At 32.1% G+C, this 23,728-nt stretch overlaps 1 protein-coding gene across 4 annotated transcripts in view; it reads left to right on the top strand.

The window, feature by feature from the left end:
- Positions 1-23,728, top strand: part of LOC142229180 (uncharacterized) — a 279,190-nt gene that overhangs the window by 218,076 nt on the left and 37,386 nt on the right. For all 4 annotated transcript variants that reach the window (XM_075299717.1, XM_075299716.1, XM_075299715.1 and 1 more), the window contains exon 3: positions 7,888-8,817. In XM_075299717.1, the coding sequence (XP_075155832.1) occupies positions 7,888-8,817 (930 nt within the window). The remainder of the gene's footprint in view (positions 1-7,887; positions 8,818-23,728) is intronic.

Here is a 23,728-nt window from a genome sequence, read left to right as displayed (position 1 = left end):
CATAGGATGGGGGGTATATTAACTTTGTCATTCCGTTTGTAACACATCGAAATATTGCTCTAAGACCCCATAAAGTATATATATTCTGGGTCGTGGTGAAATCCTGAGTCGATCTGAGCATGTCCGTCCGTCCGTCTGTTGAAATCACGCTAACTTCCGAAGGAAACAAGCTATCGACTTGAAACTTGGGTCAAGTAATTGTTATTGATGTAGGTCGGATGGTATTGCAAATGGGCCATATCGGTCCACTTTTACGTATAGCCCCCATATAAACGGACCCCAAAATTTGGCTTGCGAGGCCTCTAAGAGAAGCAAATTTCATCCGATCCGGCTGAAATTTGGTACATGGTGTAAGTATATGGTCTCTAACAACCATGCAAAAATTGGTCCACATCGGTCCATAATTATATATAGCCCCCATATAAACCGATCCCCCGATTTGGCTTGCGAGGCCCCTAAGAGAAGCAAATTTCATCCGATCCGGCTGAAATTTGGTACATGGTGTTAGTATATGGTCTCTAACAACCATGCAAAAATTGGTCGACATCGGTCCATAATTATATATAGCCCCCATATAAACCGATCCCCTGATTTGGCTTGCGAGGCCTCTAAGAGAAGCAAATTTCATCCGATCCGTCTGAAATTTGGTACATGGTGTAAGTCTATGGTCTATAACAACCATGCAAAAATTGGTCCACATCGGCCCATAGTTATATATAGCCCCCATATAAACCGATCCCCCGATTTGGCTTGCGAGGCCCCTAAGAGAAGCAAATTTCATCCGATCCGGCTGAAATTTGGTACGTGATGTTAGTATATGGTCTCTAACAACCATGCAAAAATTGGTCCACATCGGTTCATAATTATATATAGCCCCCATATAAACCGATCACCAGATTTGACCTCCGGAACCTCTTGGAAGACCAAAATTCATCTGATTCAGTTGAAATTTGGTACGTGGTGTTAATATATGGCCTCAAACTCCCATGCAAAAATTGGCCGATATCGGTCCATAATTATATATAGGCCCCATATAAACCGATCCCCAGATTTGACTTCCAGAGCCCCTTGGAAGAGCAAAATTCTTCCCATTCGGTTGGAATTTGGTACGTGATGTTAGTATATGGTATTCAACAACCATGCAGAAATTGGTTCCTATCAGTCCATAATTATATATAGCTCCCATATAAACCGATGCCCAGATTTGACCTCCGGTGCCTTTTGGAGAAGCAAAATTCATCCGATCTGCTTGAAATTTGGTACGTGGTGGTAGTATATGATATTTAACAACCATGTCAAAAGTGGTCAATATCAGTCCATAATCGTATAATCCGAGTGAGTTGAAATTTGGTACATTGTGCTAGTATATGGTCGTTAACAACCATGCTTAACTAGGTCCATATCGGTCTATAGTTATATATGACCCTCAGATAAATCGATCCCCAATCACACAAAAATTGGTCCATATCAAGTTCATAATTGTATATGGCCTCCATATAAGCGACCCCCATATTTCAATTCTGGCTCTCTACGTACAAAAAGTCCATATCGATTCGTAATTATTTGTAGACTTAACTATACATAACTTTTTTGTCTAATATATACCACGTATGGACTAAATTACAACTTAGAAAACGATGTTAAGAAGTTTTAAGATACCACAACCCAAGTAATTCGATTGTGGACGATAGTCTTTCGTAGAAGTTTCTACGCAATCCATGGTGGTGGGTACATAAGATTCGGCCTGGCCGAACTTGCGGCCGTATATACTTGTTTTTCACTATTTCCTCCTTATTTTATTTTACTGTCCCAACTTTAAAAAGAGTATAGTGCCCTTTCGTTATTTTTATGAAGACCCTTGATTTCTTTTAACGAACCAAGAAAAAAATTGTGCCCATAATGCCAAAATGATAAACAAAACACATGTCCACACATACATAAAATGCTGCTCTCAAGGCGAAAACATATGCTGTTTGTTTTTCAAATGTATATTCTCTTGATTCCGAATGTCTATTCTCTTTATTCAAATTAAATAATTTTTAGACTTAAGCATATCAAATGTTTGGCCTTATCATAAAACAGTTTTCCGAAACAACATACAAGCGGTTTCACAGAAATTGTTCTCTTTTGATTCTTTCGCTGTGTTATGTTGATATCTTTCGTCAACTCTCCCGGTTTCCATCTCTATTTCTTTCTCTATACTCTCTCTCTCTCTGTCGCTCTCTGAATGAAATATCACAACATATATATGTTTACTCGAAATTTGTAAATTTATATATGTTTACATTCACACATATTATTTTTATGAAACATTCATGCCCCAAACATAATAAATTCTAACATATTAACATATGTGTCCCAAACATTTAGTGTTAGTTTAGTAACATTACATGTTTGCTCTTAAATATATTGTGATTAAAAATTGTGTTTATATCGGAACATATGAAAAACATATTTTTCTAACAGTGTAGGATATGGCTAAGATATGGGGAAATAATCACAGAATTTTGTGTAAAGTGTGAGAATTTTGGCCATATTTGTATTCTCTGAGGAAACTATCCAGTCAATTGGAGGAAAATCCCATTGAAAATGGGTCTAAAATATGAAACAGTCTACCATATTTTCCCAACTCTGGTGTACGTATATATGGGAGCTATATACAATCTGAACCAATTTTGACTAAATTTGACATGCATAGTTAGTATAATAATTCTGCTATCTATGCGAAATTTCACGTAAATGGGAGTATAACTTTGGCCCCCCTGGTCATATGAGTGCAAATCGGACGGGAGATATATATGGTAGCCATACCAAAATCTGAACCGATTTCAACCAAATTTGCCACAATTACCTATACTGCTAAACATACTCCTTGTGCGAAATTTGAAGCAAATCACGGCAAACCCCTGGATTTTTTCGAAATATATATATGGGAGCTACATCTAAATCTGAATCGATTTTGACCATATTTGGCACATACAATAGTACCGTTAAAAGCACCGCTTGTGCAAAATTTGAAGTAAGTCAGGGCAAAACTCTGGCTTTTGAAACCATATAAGTCAATACTACCCTCTGTGCAAAATTTCACGAAGATCGGTAGTAAACTTTGGCCTCTGTGGTCATATGAGTCTAAATCGGACGAAAGATATATATATGGGAGCTATATCTAAATCTGAACCGATTTGGCTGATATTTTGCAAGATTTTCGAGATTCATAAAATATTTGGATGTACTGTATTTCAAGAAAATCGGTTAATAAACACGCTAACTATGACCACATCGGGGATAAATATATATGGCAGCTATATCTAAATCTGAACCGATTTTTTCCAAAACCAATAGCGATTGTCTCTGTACCAAGAAACGGCCCTATTCCAAATTTGAGGACGATCGGACTTAAATTGCGAGCTGTACTTTGTGCACAAAATTACATATACAGACAAACGGACGGACAGACAGACAGACGGACATCGCTAAATCGACTCAGAATTTAATTCTAAGCCGATCGATATACTAAAAGATGGGTCTACGACCACTATTTCTTGGCGTTACATACAAATGCACAAACTTATTATACCCTTTACCACAGTAGTGGTGAAGGGTATAAATATAGGAAACATTTAAATATAAACCAATTTTGAGGCAACTTCGCAAAAGTGTATTTATGATTTATCGGTCGATAGATGTGTAATAGAGTTATAGGAAAATTTGAGTCATTTTGATAAGTTTTCGACTTAGCAGTGGCGATTTGATAAGGAAAATGTAGGTATTTCGGCCAGTTTTGCCTAAATAGGAAAAACATATATATGGAATCTATATCGAAATCTGAACCGATTGCAATCAAATTTCACATGCATAGTTACTATGTTGAATCTACTCCCTGTGCAAAATTTCACGTAAATCGGATAACAACTTTGACCTCTGTGGTCATATGACCGAAAATCGGGCGAAAGATATATATGGGAGCTTTATCAAAATCTGAACCGATTTCAACTAAATTTTGCACAATTCTACTACCTGTGCAAAGTTTCAAGTTCAATTCTACTCCCTTTGCAAAATTTCACGTAAATCAGAGTAGCACTTTTGCCTCTGTGGGCATATTAGTCCAAATCGGGCGAATGATATATGGGAGCTATATCTAAATCTGAACCGACTTCAACTAAATTTTGCACAATTGACGATACTATAAAACGTGCTCCTTGTGCAAAATTTCAAGCAACTCAGGGCAAAACTCTGGCTTTTGAGGCCATATAAATCCAAATCGGACGAAAGATATATATGGGAGCTATATCTAAATCGGAACCGATTTTAAGCAAATTAAGCACACTTAACGATACTACTAAACGTACTTGTTGTGCAAAATTTGAAGCCAATCAGGGCAAAACTCTGGCTTTTGAGGCCATATAAATCCAAATCGGACGAAAGATATATATGGGAGCTATATCTAAATCGGAACCGATTTTAAGCAAATTAAGCACACTTAACGATACTATTAAACGTACTTGTTGTGCAAAATTTGAAGCAAATCAGGGGAAAACTCTGGCTTTTGGGGCCATATAAGTCCAAATCGGTCGAAAGATATATATGGGAGCTATATCTAAATCTGAACCGATTTCAACTAAATTTGTACAAACTTTTAATCAAATCAGGCCAAAACTCTGGCTTTTGAAGCCATATAAGTCAAAATCGGACGAAAGATATATAGGGGAGCTATATCTAAATCTGAACCGATTTCAACTAAATTTGGCACAATTAACGATACTATTAAACGTACTCGTTGTGCAAAATTTGAAGCAAATCAGGGCAAAACTCTCGCTTTTGGGGCCATATAAGTCCAAATCGGACGAAAGATATATTTGGGAGCTATATATAAATCGGAACCGATTTAGCAGATATTTGGCAGTTGTTACGGGACTCAGAATTTAATTCTAAGCCGATCGGTATACTAAAAGATGGGTCTATGACAATTATTTCTTGGCGTTACACACAAATGCACAAACTTATACCCTGTACCACAGTAGTGGTGAAGGGTATAAAAACACACAAAAAAGACATTTTTTTCATTGACCTAATTTTCCGATTTGGATTCAAAATTAAAATTAAAATTTTCATTCGTCGACCTAATGGACTTACTCCCATTTTCATGAAGCTTCGTTAGTGCTTCGTTAGCTAACGAACTTTTAAATCGCACTATGTACATATATGTCATCTTGTCTATGTATTCCATATACCAGTTAGGAACTTAATTGCTGAAAATTTTTCAGTTAAAGTTAACCGAAAAGAAGATATTTGCAAATTACTTTCTGTTAACTGGCAGTTAAACTAACGGAGCTACATGAAAATGACTGTTAATATTTCTAGTTTGTTTAAAGGTTAATTGTATCAATTATTTTTTTTTCAGCTTCAATTAACTTTTTAAATGGAAATATTTTGATGATATTTTTTTTGTGTATGTCTAGTTTTGGGCTCCTAATTGCGGGAGCTGCTGCATGGTTGTTACAGACAATATACTAACTCTACGTACCAAATTTCAACAGGATCGGATGAAACTTTCTCCTCCAAGAGGCTTCGCAAGTCACATCTGGGGATCGTTTTATTTCGGGACAATAGATATATAATTTTGGACCGATATGGACGAATCTTTGCATGGTGGTTACAGGCCATAGACTAACAATATGTACCACATTTCAACTGGATCGGATGAAATTTGCAATACCATCCGACCTCAATCAATAACAACTAAAGGGTGATACGGTCACAATTCGGTCAATATAAACTTGACGTATTTCTTTCAATTTTGCATTTAAAAAACCTGAACACCCCTCATTTTGAAGGTGTGTGTGTGCAGAATGTTGCTCCTATTTTGATTTTGGAATTCACTCTTCAGTTGTCAAAATTCCGTCCAAGCAAGAAGAGCAGCGTATCAAAATTTTGCTCGCGCATTGCGAAAATCCGAGCTACTCGCACGCAAAGCTGGCAAAATCGGTAAAAGTTGCCAAATCAACCGTTACAAATGTAATTAAAGTGTTTGGGGAACGTTTGTCGACAGCCAGAAAGTCTGGATCTGGGCGAAATCGAAAACCGGAAGCCGCTGAGACGACAAAGAGAGTTGCCGGTAGTTTCAAGCGAAACCCTAACCTCTCTCTCCGAGATGCTGCAAATAAGCTGGGTGTATCGTCTACAACCGTGCATCGAGCCAAAAAACGAGCCGGACTATCGACTTACAAGAAGGTAGTGACTCCAAATCGCGATGATAAACAAAATACGACGGCCAAAGCGCGATCCCGGAGGCTGTGCACGACGATGCTGACGAAGTTTGACTGCGTGGTAATGGACGACGAAACCTACGTCAAAGCCGACTACAAGCAGCTTCCGGGACAGGAGTTTTATACGGCAAAAGGAAGGGGAAAGGTAGCAGATATTTTCAAGCACATAAAACTATCAAAGTTCGCAAAGAAATATCTGGTTTGGCAAGCCATCTCTACCTGTGGCTTGAAAAGCAGCATTTTCATAGCTTCCGGGACTGTCAACCAAGAAATTTACGTGAAAGAGAGTTTGAATAAACGTCTGCTGCCTTTCCTGAAGAAACACGGTTGTTCCGTACTGTTTTGGCCGGATTTGGCATCTTGCCATTACGGTAAAAAGGCCATGGAGTGGTACGCCGCCAACAACGTGCAGGTGGTTCCCAAGGACAAGAACCCTCCCAACACGCCAGAGCTCCGCCCAATTGAGAAATACTGGGCTATTGTCAAGCGGAACCTAAAGAAGCCCAAAAAACTGCTAAGGACGAGCAGCAGTTCAAAACAAACTGGCTTTCTGCGATGAAGAAGGTGGACAAGGTGGCTGTGTCAAGCGTGAGGCCCGGCAATTCGGATTTGGAAAAGCGAAATCCTAACTGAATATTTTTCCTGAATTTTATACTAATTGAACTTGAAAAAGAAATTTAATTTGATTTTTTAAATAAACGATTTCACCGATTTACACGCGTTTTCCCTTGGCCAAATTTTGACCGTATCACCCTTTACTTGTACCAAGTTTCAAGTCGATAGCTTGTTTCGTTTGGAAGTAAGCGTGATTTCAACAGACGGACGGACATCGCTCAGAATGGCTTAAATAGGAAGTTCCTCTTTTAATTTCTACTGTACAATGGTTATCAAAATCTCCTGATCTTATTCCATTATACTTCTGCGCCTGAGGCATTTTGTAGAATAAGGTTGGAACTAAAAAATGCCAAAGTTTCGCTTTGTCGGCTGTTTGAAGGACATAATTCGAGGGACAGGTAGCCAATTTGAACTGATTCTGACGAGGAGCCCGTTGTAAAACGCTTCAATTTGGGAAGAATAGTTCTCGTATGTAATTTTCATAAGAAATTAACATATAAGACCCGAATTTAATCATCTCACCTGCCCAGATCTTACCAGAGACTATGGAAATGTGTATAGGCCAACATTGAATCATATGTATAGTCAGGCTTGTGAGATTGGTATCTGTCGTTATCTTTTCAATAACATGATAATACGAATTCCTTAATCTTCATGTTCAATAGGCTCGCATTAGAATTGTAATTGATTTAGTCAAAAAACCAACTTGCATTGATATCAGGCTAACATAAAATTGAAAAATAATTGTTTTATTATGAAACTGAAATGGGGGATATAAATAAATCAAAGACAAAGAATAATATTAATTTAGCTCTTTCTCAAATTTCATTAGCACCACATATTGTAATTCCGAATAATCTTCATATCAATTTTTTTTTGCCTGTCTTCTCTTCTCTTCTAATTAAGCCAATTCCTTTTGTCATGCAGTTCACTTGCAAATAAATGAAATCGATTGACTTCCATTTCATTGTGGCTTTCATCTCTTTCTTTTCGTTCTATTTTGCAGACGGGTAAATATTTAATCCTTACAAACGTTTCGGCATCCGATAGAGGAGTATATATTTGTTTTGCCGCTGTAACACCACGTAAAAGCTTACCTAGCAGCCCAAGTAAAAGTGATGACCATGAGTCGTCCGTTGAGCTTCACAGCGGACACAAAGAAGAAAAAAGTCAAGATGAAGAAGTGACAAAAAACGATGAAGCGACAGTGATGACTATGGGTGAGCCTGTCGAAGAGAAAACCAAAAATGCTTCAACTACCTCAATGCTTCCAATGCCTAAGGATGATACAAGCAGTGTATCATCACAATCGTCATCCACATCCTCCACCATTACGAAAACAGTTAGTGAAGCCACCAATTCCGACTTATCATCATCATTGCCTGTATCAGCTTCAGCAGCCAACAATAGTAGCACAAATAAAACAGAGACACTAGCAACAAGTGTCAGTTCTTCAAATAACTTCGTTAACACCACCAAAGCCTCCAGCAATAGCAGTAGTAGCAACACAACTTCCAGCAGCAGCAGTAGTAGTAGCCTTAGTGATAGCAATACATCTATCCAATATATAACTACCACCACCACCATGACCACCACCTCTCCCACCTCATCATCCTCACTGCTTCCTCATTCCGGTGAGGTGGCCATTGGCGAGGAGCGGAATGATGATGATGATGTAATACAAGAATTTCAAGCATTTCAAAAAATCAATCTTACCGTTCGTACCCCACCTGGCCCCGTTTCACAGTTGTATTTTAAGGCCTCAACAATTTTGGGTTTCCTTGTGTGGCGTTTCAATAAAACCAATTCCGGTGGCTATCCGGTACGTAGTTTTACAGCGGAATTCCGTAATGTTTCCTACGATACACCGCCTTATAACAGTAGTTTCGAACATCAATGGAGCAGAATGGATCCCATAAATATAGCGCCGAATGTGGTAAGTACATGGGTGGAGACTGAGGGGATATATGCATTTTTCCAACTATGGTGAATTCGAGAATGGGGATATTAGCAAAATCAGATTGTATTTCCACTTGGTCAAAATGAATAATGTGTGAACCTTGAAACATATCTTCACTTAGTGCTCTATTAGCAGCAAGCTAAAGGAGGTGTCTTTTGCGACAAAATAATCAAATTTTGACTTTTTGCACTCACAACCAAGTTTACCATTTTCTATGTAAGACAAGGAAATAAAGATTTTCGACTGTTATTTTTTATCAGATAGAAATTGTGAGACTATATAACGATGTCCCTCTATCTATCGAAATAACGCTACTTAGGGAGCCATCGTGGTGCAATGGTTAGCATGCCCGCCTTGCATACACAGGGTCGTGGATTCCAACCCAGTTTCGAGCAAACACCAAAAAGTTTTTCAGCGGTGGATTATCCAACCTCAGTAATGCTGGTGACATTTCTGAGTGTTTTAAAGCTTCTCTAAATGGTTTCACTGCAATGTGGAACGCCGTTCGAACTCGGCTATAAAAAGGAGCTTAACATGGAATCGGGCAGCACTCAGTGATAAGAGAGAGGTTCACCACTGTGATATCACAATGTACTGAATAGTCAAAGTGAGCCTGAAATGTCGGTCTGCAACTGTATCTAACCTAACCTAACGCTACATTCTTCAGAAAAGTAGCCACTTATATGTTTTTTTTATCGAAGTCATAAACATTATTTCCGAGAAAATAATATGATTGCCAGAAACATGTTACATGTTCCCCATCCAAAGATAACATTTTGTCTCTTAAAACATTTTGATATATCGCTCACAAAACCGATCTCCCGATTTTATTGTTGCGTTTCTACGAGTATTGCCCTTTATATTTCGCGATTGGACACACAGTTGCCACAGTTCGTAAAATTCTACCAAAAATTTTAGATTTTTTACTTTTTGGTAGATTGGTAGAATTCTGGATGTTTTGGTAGATTTTCAGAACATTCCTCTCCAACCATGAGGTAATTTAATTTCATATATTAATAAAATGTTGACCGAAATTTCTATAGAAATACAATTTTGGCCAAATTTTCTATAGAAATAAAATTTTGGGAAATTTATCTATATAAATAAAATTTTGACAAATTTTTCTATAGAAATAAAATTTGGAGAAAATTTTCTATAGAAATAAAATTTTGACAAATTTTTCTATGGAAATAAAATTTGGAGAAAATTTTTTTTACAAATAAAATTTTCAGAAAAATTTCTATAGAAATAAAATTTTGAGAAAAATTTCTATGGCAATAAAGTTTTGACAAAACTTTCTATAGCAATAAATTTTTAAGAAAATTTTATAAAAAAATAAAATTTTGACAAAATTTTCTATAGAAATAAAATTTTCACAAAATTTTCTATAGAAATAAAATTTTCACAAAATTTTCTATAGAAATAAAATTTTGACAAAATTTTCTATAAAAATAAAATTTTGACAAAATTTTCTATAAAAATAAAATTTTCACAATGTTCTCTATAAAATTAAAATTTTGAAAAAAATTTCTATAGAATGGCACTTTTAAAAAAAAAAAAAAATTATATAAATAAAAATTTATATAGTAATAAAATTTTCACAACATTTTCTATAGAAGTAAAATTTTGACAAAATTTTCTATAGAAATAAACTTGTATAGAAATAAAAATTTTTTCATTCGTTTTGTTTTGTTATTGTTGGTTTTGTTCTTTAAGCATTTTGCTGTTTTTTTTTTATTTCAGCTTAAAACCATGAATTGACTAAACTACAAGTGTAGCTTAACCAACAGAGGAAAATAATGTTTGTCAAATTTATTTGGGCAAAGCCCTATAGACTGCAAGATGGTTGGATGGACGTTTCGGAATTACCACATTCCTCATCAGCATCCTCTACTTGCAGCAAAACTATCAACCAATTATCAGAATAAATTCAGGCAGTTCATTAAATCCAACAATGAACCTTCCGAAAAAAGGTTTTGCATGATAGCCAGCTTATGCCAAAACTTTGATAGAACTTTCTATAGAAATAAATTAAATTTTGACAAAAATTTCTATAGAAATATAATTTCGACAAAATTTTGCATTAAAATAAAAGTTCAACAAGGTTTTCTATAGATATAAAATTTTAAAAAATCTCCCATAGATATAAAATTTTGACAAAATTTTTTTATAGAAATAAATTTTGATAAAATTTTCTATAGAAATAAAATTTTGAAAAATTTTTCTAGAGAAATAAAATTTTGACAAAATTTTCTATAGGAATAAAATTATGACAAAATTTTCTATAGATATTTTGACAACATTTTCTATTGAAATAAAATTTTGACAATTTTTTCTACAGAAATAAAATTTTGTATAGAAATAAAATTTTGAAAAATTTTTCTAGAGAAATACAATTTTGACAAAATTTTCTATAGGAATAAAATTTTGATAAAATTTTTGATAGAAATAAAATTTTAACAAAATTTTATATAGAAATAACATTTTGACAAAATTTACTATAGAAATAAAATTTTGACACAATTTTCTATAGTACTAAAATTTTGACAAAATTTTCTATAGAAATAAAATTTTGACAATATTTTCTATAGAAATAAAATTTTGACAAAAATAAATTTTTAAGAAAGTTTTCTAAAGAAATAAAATTTTACAAAATTTTCTATAGAAATAAATTTTTCACAAAATTTTCTATAGAAATAAAATTTTGTCAAAATTTTTTATTGAAATAAAATTTTGACAAAATTTTCTATAAAAATAAAATTTTCACAATATTTTCTATAGAATTAAAATTTTGAAAAATGTAAATAAAATTTTGAAAAAAGGCACTTTTCAAAAAAATTTTATATAGTAATAAAAATTTTACAACATTTTCTATAGAAGTAAAATTTTGATAAAATTTTCTATAGAAATAAACTTGTATAGAAATAAAAAATTTTCCATTCGTTTTGTTTTGTTATTCTTGGTTTTGTTCTTTGTTGGATAAGCTACACTTGTAGTTTAGTCAACGCATGGGTTTAAGCTGAAATCAAAAACAACAACGAAAAAAAATGTTGACAAAATTTTCTATAGAAAAAAAATTGACAAAATTTTCTATAGAAATAAAAATTTGACAAAATTTTCTGTAGCAATAAAATATTGGCTAAATTTTCTATAGAAATAAAATTTTATGAAAATTTTCTATAGAAATAAAATTTTGTATAGGCATAACATTTTCACAATGTTTTCTATAAAATTAAAATTTTGAAAAATATAAATAAAATTTTGAGAAGATTTTCTATAGAAATTTACTTTTCTAAAAATTTTTTATAGAAATAAAATTTTATACAATAATAAAATTTTCACAAAATTTTCTATAGAAGTAAAAATTTTACAAAATTTTCGATAGAAATAAAGTTTTGAAAAAAAAAATCTATAGAAATAAAATTTTGTATAGACATAAAATGTTCACAATGTTTTCTATAAAATTAAAATTTTGAAAAATATAAATAACATTTTGAGAACATTTTCTATAGAATTGCACTTTTCAAAAAAAATTTTATAGAAGTAAAATTTTATATAGTAATAAAATTTTCACAACATTTTCTATAGAAGTAAAAATTTCACAAAATTTTCTATAGAAATAAACTTTTGAAAAAATTCTATAGAAATAAAAGTTTTGACAAAATTTTCCATAGAAATAAAGTTTTGAAAAATAAAATTCTATAGAAATAAAATTTAAAAAAAAATTCTATAGAAATAAAATTTTGTATAGAAATTTTCTATATATTCAATTAAAAATTTAATTGATTCAACAAATTATTTAATTGAAACAAAAATCAATTACAAAAATTAATAGTATCAATTAATTTGTTAATTGGATCAACTAAGTTTTAATTAACTTTTAATTAATTGATACTATCATTTCATTCTGTTATTGAAGGCATTTCAATTAAAAAATTAATTGGATCAATTAATTTCGTAATTGAATTATAATTTTTTTGTGTGCAGTAATGCTAGTGACATTTCTTAGTGTTTCAAGCTCTCTAAGTGGTTTCACTGCAATGTGGAACACCCTTCGGACTCGGCTAAAAAAGGAGATCACTTGTCATTGAGTTTAACATGGAATTGGGCAGCACTCTGTGATAAGAGAAAAGTTCACCACTGTGGTTTCACAATGGACTGAATAGTCTAAGTTAGCCTGATACGTCGGGCTGCCACCTAACCCATTTGTAACCAAAAAAGGTAAAATTACCTATTAAAAATGTGAAAATGAGAGTTGTAAAAAATTGAAGTAAAAGAACTTCCTGTGTAGTTGAAAAATAACATCTTTGGAAGGACATTTTAGGAAGTGCTTTTAAAGTTGTGTAAAGTTGGTACAATTTTTTTTCCTGGGTATCTTTTTACGGCCGGATAAAAATTACCTTTGGCTAAGCACCCATACACACAAAAAAAATTTTTTCTGATTCAATCACGAAATTCAATTAATTTTTTAATTGCAATGTCTTCAATCACAGAAATGATAGTATCAATTAAAAAATTAATTGAAGGTCAATTAAAAAATTAATTGATCCAATTAAAAAATTAATTGATACTATTAATTTTTGTGATTGATTTTTGTTTCAATTAAAAAATTTGTTGATTCAATTAAATGTTTAATTGAATATTTTTTAAAACTCAATTAAAATTTTAATTGGAAAATTTTTCGTGAAATTTTTTTCTGTGTATTAAGCAGGGCTGTGGAGTCGGAGTCGGAGTCTTGGAGTCGGAGTCTGAAGATTTGGCTGGAGTCGGAGTCGGAGTCGGAGTCGTAAAAATTTTGCTCGACTCCGACTCCGGCTAAACCAAATTTTTTAAAACACTTCACATTTTTGTAACTAAAAAAGTTTTTACGCAAATTAGTTTCCAATGCGTTATGCATTCGATCAATGTACACCATGATTGGAAATGAAAATCAACTTCCAATTACGGCTATCATTTTATGTTTCCTAGAATGTTAGACTAGCAAATGGGCTGGATCGATCCATTTGAATCCCCATATCAATTTATTTGAAATAATTCGAACAATAATTCGAATTTATTGTTTTTAATTTTATTTTAAGGCTATATACCTACACACATATGACAGAAAAAATTGTCAAAACTGTTTTTTATAGAAAATTTTGTCACTATTGTATTTGTATGGAATGTTTTGTCAAAATTTAATTTCTATAAAAAAATTATTCGAAATATTATTACTATAGAAATAGTTTTTCTATAGAAAACTATGTCAACATTTATTTCTATAGAAAATAAAAAATAAAACAAGTACATACAGCAATAAGTTCGTCCGGGCCGAATCATAAATATCCACCACCATGAATGAAATATACTAATTTCCTTAGAAAATTTCATGGGGGTTTGATGACAGATCAGTTTAACCAGTTCGCATCCCGAAAATAAATGCAAAGATTTTACCTATCAGATTCCGGATTTATAAGAACTATTTTTGTTTGAGTTTTAAAGGAATCATAAACATATCCTGTAAATGTGCAAGAAAATTAAGAAAAAATACCTTGATTTGAAATCTAAAATCTATAGTACACCAACTGTTTTATGATTACGAGAAGTAATATCTGGCAAATTTAGATTTATGGTAAATGCACCTTCTGTACCCTCAATATCTGAAATCGGTCTATATGGAGGCCTTACCAGCGTTGCAACAACGAATTTTTATTTTGGACCAAATTTTTCCAAAATTCGTACCAGGGGACCAGTTTTCTAATTTAAATTAATATAATTTAAAAGTTACAATTTTTCTAAAATTTTCCTTCGAAAGAAAATTTTTTCAAAATTTTATTTCTATATAAAATTTTGACCTCATTCTATTTCTATCGAAAATTTTGTCCATATTTTATTTCTATAGAAAATTTGGTCCAAATTTTATTTCAATAGATTTCATTTTAGCCAAAATTTCAATTTAGCCAAAATTTAATTTCTATAGAAAATGTAGCCAAAGTTTAATTCTATTGAAAATTTAGCCAAAATTTAATTTCTGTAAAAAATTTAGCCAAAATTTTATTTCTATTACATATTTAGCAGAAATCTTTTTCTATAGAAAGTTATCGCAAAATTTTATTTTTTCTTAAAATTTGTACAAAATTTTTGCATAATATTGTATCCCAAAATTTTTTAAGTAGCTTATTTCTATACAAAATTTTGTTAAAATTTTATTTCTATGAAAAATTTGTTAAAATTTTATTTCTATGAAAATTTTGTTAAAATTTTATTTCTATAGAAATTTTTGTCCAAATGTTATTTCTGCAGAAAAATTCCATTTGGTCTGACCATCGGACCAACTTCAATAATTTTTTGGGTCTATTTTGGTCCAATCGGACTAATGGGGCTACGCCAAAAACATGGAAGGATACGTACAGTATTCAGCCCATCTATTGTAGTTCTAGTATATAGACCCCAAAACGGAGGGCCGGTTTATAAGGGGACTATATCAAAAACTGGACCGATACACAATATATTCGGCACACCTCTTAATGGTCCTAGAATACCTCCAGATTTTCAATTTCAGGCAAATTGGATAAAAACTACGGATTGTAGAAGTCCAAGAAGTAAACTCGTAACATCGGTCTAAAAGGGGGCTATATCAAAACTTCGTCCGATAATGACCATCTTCGGCACGCCTTGTAATGGTCCTATAATACCTCTAGATTTCCAATTTCAGACAAATTGGATAAAAACTACGGATACTAGAAGCTCAAGAAATAAAATCGGGAGTTCTGTCTATATGGGAGCTATATTAAAACAGGGTCCGATAATCACCATTTTCAGCACTCCTCCTTATAGCCCTAGAATACCTCTAGGTTTCCAATTTCTGGCAAATTGGATAAAAACTACGGTTTTTATAAGCCCAAGACCCCAAATCGGGCGATCGGTTGATATGGGAGCTATATCAAAACCTGGACGGATCTAGCTCATCTTCGACATGACAAACTATTATACCCCTGTCACCATTCTATGGTGGTGGGTATAAAAATATTTTTATGTAGAAAATTTTGTCAAAAATTTTTTTTTCTATAGAAAATTTAGCCAAAATTTTGCTTCTATAGAAAATTGTGCAAAATTTTATTTACACAAAAAATTTTCCAAAATTTCTATTAATAATTTTTTCAATTTTTTTTCTATAGAAAATTGTGCCAAAATTTTGTTACTATAGATTTTTTTTATACAAAATTTATACAACATTTTATGTCGATAGAAAATTTAGTCAACATTTTATTTTTATAGAAAATTTAGTCTAAATTTTCTTTCTATAGAAAATTTTGCAGCATTTTATTTCTTTAGAAAATTTTGCAAAATTTTATTTACTACACAAAAAATTTTCCAAAAATTTCTATTGATATTTTTTTCAAAATTTTATTTCTATAGAAAATTTTGTCAAAATTTGTTTACTATAGTTTTTATACCCACCACCATAGAATGGTGACGGGGGTATAATAAGTTTGTCATTCCGTTTGTAACGCATCGAAATATCAATTTCCGACTATATAAAGTATATATATTCTTGATCAGGGAGAAATTCTAAGACGATATAACGATGTCCGTCTGTCCGTCTGTCTGTCTGTCTGTCTGTCTGTCTGTCTGTCTGTCTGTTGTAATCACGCTACAGTCTTCAATAATGAAGCAATCGCGCTGAAATTTTGCACAAACTCGTCTTTTGTCTGCAGGCAGGTCAAGTTCGAAGATGGGCTATATCGGTCCAGGTTTTGATATAGTCCCCATATAAACCGACCTCCCGATTTGGGGTCTTGGGCTTATAGAAATCGTAGTTTTTATCCAATTTGCCTGAAATTAGAAATGTAGAGGTATTTTATGACCATAAAGGGGTGTGCCAAAAATGGTGAGTATCGGTCCATGTTTTGGTATAGCCCCCATATAGACCGATCTCCCGATTTTACTTCTTGGGCTTATAGAAACCGCAGTTTTTATTCAATTTACCTGAAATTGGAAATCTAGAGGTATTGTAAGACCACAAATACGTGTGCCAAAAATTGTGAGTATCGGAAAATATTTTGGTATAGCCCCCATATAGACCGATCTCCCGATTTTACTTCTTGGGCTTATAGAAACCGCAGTTTTTATTCAATTTACCTGAAATTGGAAATCTAGAAGTATTGTAGGACCACAAATACGTATGCCAAAAATTGTGAGTATCGGTCCATGTTTTGGTATGGTCCCCATATAAAAGGACCTCCCGATTTGGGGTCTTGAGCTTATAGAAACCGTAGTTTTTATCCAATTTGTCTGAAATTGGAAATCTAGTGGTATTTTAGGATCATAAAGAGGTGTGCCGAAAATGGTAAGTATCGGTCAATATTTGGTATAGCCCCCATATAGACCGATTTCCCGATTTTAATTCTTGGGCTTCTAGAATCCGAAGTTTTTATCCTATTTGCCTGAAATTGGAAATCTAGTGGTATTTTAGGACCATAAAGAGGTGTGCCGAAAATGGTGAGTATCGGTCCATATTTTGGTATAGCCCCCATTTAGACCGATCTCCCGATTTTACTTCTTGGGCTTATAGAAACCGCAGTTTTTATTCAATTTACCTGAAATTGGAAATCTAGAGGTATTGTAGGACCACAAATACGTGTGCCAAAAATTGTGAGTATCGGTCCATGTTTTGGTATGGTCCCCATATAAAACGACCTCCCGATTTGGGGTCTTCGGCTTATAGAATCCGTAGTTTAAATACAGTTTGTCTGAAATTGGAAATTTATAGGTATTTGAGGACCATAAAGAGGTGTGCCACAAATGGTGAGTATCGGCCCATGTTTTGGTATAGCCCCCATATAGACCGATATCCCGATTTTACTTCTTGGGTTTCTAGAATCCGTAGTTTTTATGCGATTTGCCTGAAATTGTAAATATTATTTTAGGCTCCCAAAAACGTGTATCGGATTAAGTTTTTATCGGTCCTTTTGGTAATGCCTCCATATAGACCTACTTCATTTCTTGAGGGTATAGAAGGCGCACTGATCATGAAAATTGCTTGAAACTCAATGTAAAATTTTCAGATTTCAGATACTTCTCGGGTGAAAATCTACAGATTTAAGATTTCAAAGCAAGACGTTATTTTATAATTTTCTTGCACACTTACAAGAGATGTTAATGATTCCTCTAAAACTCAAACAAAAATGGTTCTTATAAATCCAGAATCTGATATAGTCCTCATAGGTGAAATCTTTAAATTTATCTTCGGGAAGTGTCCTCAAGTCCTCAATCCCTCCTGAAATTTCAAAGGAAACCCTAATATTTGGTTCATGGTGGTGGGTATTTAAGATTCGGCCCGGCCGAACTTAGTGCTGTATATACTTGTTTTATAGAAAATTTGGTAAAAATTTATTTATATAGAAAAATGTCTCAAACATTTATTTATATAGAGAATTTAGTTCAAATTTTGTTTCTATAGAAAATTTTGCAAACTTTTATTTACTACACAAAAATTTTTCCAAAATTTCTATTTATATTTTTTTCAAAATTTTATTTCTATAAAACAATTTGTCAACATTTTATTTATATAGCAAAATATCTCAAATTTTTTTCTTACTGATACTCACTGCTAAGTCGAAAACTGGTAAAAGTGACTCAAATTTTGCTATATAAAAAATTATGAATGTTTCCCAAATATTGCACGAGATTTTGTAGAAGTCTGATTTCAGATTTTATCAAAATGTAGATCTAAATACAAAGTTGTGCAGAGTATGTTACAATCGGCCCGCCCGACTTTAGACTTTCTTTGCATTTTTATTTTTTGCTATAATTGTGTTACGTCCCATAACGTTAGATTTAAATTTTAGGTACAGAGATTTTCTAGAAGTATATACAATTTTGTCTAAATCAGATTCAAATTCATGCATATGGGAATATAACCCTTTATAATAATTTTCGTCCACAAATACATATACTGTCGGTATCTTCTCATATTATGATGGGTATTTATATCATTATTTTATTTATTAAACATTGCCCTAAATTTGAAATAAAGAGTTTAATTGGTATAAATGCGAAATTAAGACCTTTCTTGACACAAAAATAAATACGATACTTTATATCGATCCATATATATATCCCATATATACCCCCTCAATAGAACTACAAATTAGTGGTACTAAAATGAGATTTAGTTATATTACCCGGAGTCGACTCCGGAGTCGGAGTCGGAGTCGAGCTGATGAAAAATGCTGGAGTCGGAGTCGGAGTCGGAGTCGAGCAAAATTGGCTCGACTCCACAGACCTGGTATTAAGTAAATATTCAAATATTCAGTCATTTCGTTAAAGACTTGCTGCAGTCGAGGAACTTAGAGTTAAGGATTTTATTTCAGGGTGTCATATATATTTCAATCAAATCATGGCCGTCCTTTTGTCCGTTAGTTGAGATATCATTAACTAAATATCTTATGATAACAATGGGACACCGAGTAAAGTTGTTTTGAGAATTGCAATTTTCACAACAACCAAACTCAAAACTAAAAAAACATTTTGCGTAATGCTAAGCTGTTACCCTAACTACGACATGAGTATTGCGATTGTGCATAGTGTTTCCCTTTAGCAGACTACAATCCATGGTGGGGGGATAAATTCGATTCGGCCACAAGGAACATCATTCTTATTGCCTTAAATCGATATAAATAACCTACGCAATGTAAACCATAAGCCAAGAATCTACTTGACCAAGACTTTTTTTTATATTTTGATTTCATCAAAGACACAAATATTAGATCAACATTAGGCTACATTCTGATTTTATTGAACTGATTGACGTCCATGGTAAATGTTTATGATGTTTGCCAAAGACTTGACCCAAAATCTAAGTGAAGCATAAAATTCATTTGACTTGAATTATTTTGATTAAATTTTCTTTTGGTCATGGATTATGGGCTTTGTTAATGTGTCAATTGCCAAATGCCAGCACACCCTCATTCAAGTGTCAACAAAGGAAATAATAATGAAACATTGTCTGTCTGGTGACATTTTCATTCTGGACAAAAATTCCAAGTTCACAATCAATTTGAAGTGTGGGAAGAAGTACATTCGTTGTCTGCATACTAGGGTGTCATAAAATTATTAAAATAAAAAAATTGGAAAACTGCAAAAAAAAAAATTAAGTAAACTGCAATTGTTACAAGACTGACCTAATGAGATCTCTAATCTCCATATATTTAAAATTAACGTGTAAGGGATAAATACGAAAACTACAAGACCGATATTTATATGTATGGGCCTATGGGCCTTGACGAATGATTCTAAGTAGTTTTAAGTTTGTCCGATAAATGGCCCATTTTTTTAGTTTCTTGGCACTCAGTATATCAAGTTTCGTGCCCATAAAACATCATTTTCGGGAAGTTAGCATTTACTTTCTTAATTTTGGAGAGAAATGCGACTGTATCGTGCCAATTACTCTCGAAAGATTTTTCGGAGTAAGTTTTTTTTTTTTAATTTTCAAGTGCGAGAAGTGGTTTGTGCGTTTCAGAAGTAGTAATTTTGAAGTTGAAGACAAATAACGTCTAGGACAATCGGATAAGATTGAAGATACTGAAATGATGGCATTACTCAATGAGAATTCGTGTCGAAACGCCATAAAAGTTTATATAAAAGTTCGAAGTTACTTGCCAAGCCATTTCCCACCGATTGAAACTATGGGGAACTATATAAAGTCTAGAAAAATTGGTATCGTACAAAGTGAATCCGAGGGACATCGAAATGATATTTTTCACTTGCTTCAAATGCAACATAGATAAGGTTTTTGGCATCGCATCGTTACTGATGATGAAAAGTGGAACCAAGGGAAAACATCATATGGGTAACGCATCACCATCAACAAAAAAAAACCGAATATCCATGGAATCAGCTTATACGTTAATCTTATTTGAAAACACCCAAATGGGAAGTCCTATCCCATCCGTCGTGTAGCCCATGCATTGCTCCTTCTGATTACCACTAGTTCTATAGGAAATTTTGTTAAAATGTTACATCCATAGAATATTTAGTCAAAATTTTATTGCAATAGATAATTTTTGTTTAAATTTTGCCAAAATAAAATTTTTCTTAAAATTTTATTTCTATAACAAATTTTGTCAAAATGTTATTTCTATGGGAAATTTTGTCAAAATTTTATTTCTAGAGAAATTTTTGTAAAAATTTTATTTTTAAAAAAGTTCTATGAAAATTTTATTTCTATAGAAAAATTTGTCAAAATTTTATTTCCATAGAGATTTTTTTTCAAATATTATCTCTATAAAAATTTTGTCAAAAATTTATTTTTAGAGAAAATTCTATCAAAATTTTATTTCTATAGAAAATTTTGTCAAAATTTTAATTCTAGAGAAAATTTTGTCTAAATTTTAATTCTATTGAAAATTTTGTCAACATTTTATTTCCATAGAAAATTTTGTCAAAATTTTATTTCTAGAGAATTTTTTTTTCAACATTTTATTTCTATAGAAAATTTTGTCAAAATATTATTTCTATAGAAAATTTTGTCATAATTTTATTTCTATAGAAAATTTTGTCAAAATTTTATTTCTATAGAAAATTTTGTCAAAATTTTATTTCTATAGAAAATTTTGTCACAATTTTATTACTATTGAAAATTTTGTCATCATTTTATTTCTATTTCTATATGCCACTTATGAATAAATAAATTAACACAAAACACAGCAACAAAAAAATTTACATGGTTTTTATTACATGGTCATAATTACATAATGGTTCTAGATATATCTACGTAGCTGATAAAAAAAATACTTTTTCCCCTGCAAGTAAAATAATTGAATGGCCATATACATGATTTTCCTGACCATGAAATGGTATCAAATTCTAGGTTCATTGGTGTCTTTTTGGGGAGCCACCTTGGTGCAATGGTTATAATGCCCGCCTTGCATGCGTAGGGCCGTGGGATTAACCCCCAGTTTCGACCGAACACTAAAAAAGTGTTTCAGCGGTGGATTATCCCCTCTCACTAATGCTGGTGACATTTCTGAGTGTTTCAAAGCTTCTCTAAGTGGTTTCACCGGAATACCGTTCGGATACGGCTATAAAAAGTAAGTCCTTGTCATTGAGCTTAAAATAAAACCGGGTAGCACTGAATGATAAGAGAGAAGTTCACCACTGTGGTAACACAATGGACTGAATAGTCTAAGTGAACCTGAAACTAGCAGTTTAAAATTTAAATTTTGGACAATAAAAAGCCGTAAAGAATAAAAAAAATCAACAAAACATGAAAAACTTAATGAAAATAAAACTAAAAATTTCACCTCCTCGGAGATTTGAATCTGTGTCTGTTGACGTTTTTCACTTCCATCGAAGTTCATTATGGTCTTGAAAATTGCTTGAAATTTCAATTTCTTATTGGTTTTAAATGGATTTTTTTTTACAAAACTATACGCCAAAAATAACCAAATAAAAATGATGTACAACCCAAAAATAATTTTTAAAAAATATTTTATAAAAAAAGTTCCCGCTGGTGAGATTTGAACCTGTGTTCTTTTTTTCCATTCATACTAATAAAGAACATCTTGAGAAGTAGTTAGCATGTTATGTCTTGATATTATATTACACAAAAAAATCAATGAATTTTCTTGTCAATACAATTAAAATTATGTTTAAGTTTGAGCTAATAACGTAATTTGTAATTACAATTACGATTTTAGTAATATTTGGTCACATTAGCAACCAATTTTGTTATATCAACAAAAATTTAGTTTAACTTAAAAATTTTCTTTAACAACAATTTATTGTTAGTTCAAAAATTATAATATTATTTTGCGTGTACGATCAAACCACAAACATTTGTATTGTCGTTTCGACACTTTGTGTTCAAAGGCATTTATGGCTGATTGTGCTAAGATGATTTGTAATGGTGCTAGCGACCCAGGTTCAATTCCCGGTCGGAGCGAAAAAATTGTTCACATTGTAAAAATTAGATAATTAGAGTATAAAAAGAGTAATAAAAAATATTTATGAAAATTAAAGTAAATTGGCGAAAAAATCGTTTATTTAGGTTTTTGTTTTTAATTTCATCATCCCAATGAACTTTTACGGCACAACTTCTAAAGCAATTCAAAGGATCCACAAACGAGACGATCTAAGTTTGCACTACTTCTGGATCACAAGTTGGGGATCAAAACTACTTTTTTGGAAGCTTTTGTTTTTTGCTGTGTATGTATTGATGTGTTTACATCCTGTAAAAGAGGCCAACATTTATCATAACAATTATATACGGCCGTAAGTTCGGCCAGGCCGAATCTTATGTACCCTCCACCATGAATTGTGTAGAAACTTCTACGAAAGACTGGCATCCACAATCGAATTACTTGAGTTGCGGTAATACTTGCCGATTGCAAGGTATCTTAAAACTTCTTAACACCGTCTTCTAAATTGTAAGTCCATACGGGGTATACATTAAACAAAAAAGGCCAATTAAATACGTATATAATTCAGTTTGACGAAATTTTCTATAGAAATAAAATTTTGACAAAATTTTCTATAGAAATAAAATTTTGACAAAATTTTCTATAGAAATAAAATTTTTACAAAGTTTTCTACAGAAATAAAATTTTGTCAAAATTTTCTACAGAAATAAAATTTTGTCAAAATTTTCTATAGAAATAAAATTTTGACAAAATTTTCTATAGAAATAAAATTTTGACACAATTTTCTATAGAAATAAAAATTTGACACAATTTTCTATAGAAATAAAATTTTGACAAAATTTTCTATAGAAATAAAATTTTTACAAAGTTTTCAACAGAAATAAAATTTTGTCAAAATATTCTATAGAAATAAAATTTTGACAAAATTTTCTATAGAAATAAAATTTTGACAAAATTTTCTATAGAAATAAAATTTTGACAAA

The sequence above is a fragment of the Haematobia irritans genome, chromosome 3 (genome assembly GCF_050003625.1).
Source record: "Haematobia irritans isolate KBUSLIRL chromosome 3, ASM5000362v1, whole genome shotgun sequence".
NCBI classification, from domain to species: domain Eukaryota; kingdom Metazoa; phylum Arthropoda; class Insecta; order Diptera; family Muscidae; genus Haematobia; species Haematobia irritans.
This window is presented reverse-complemented; position numbering and strand designations above follow the sequence as displayed.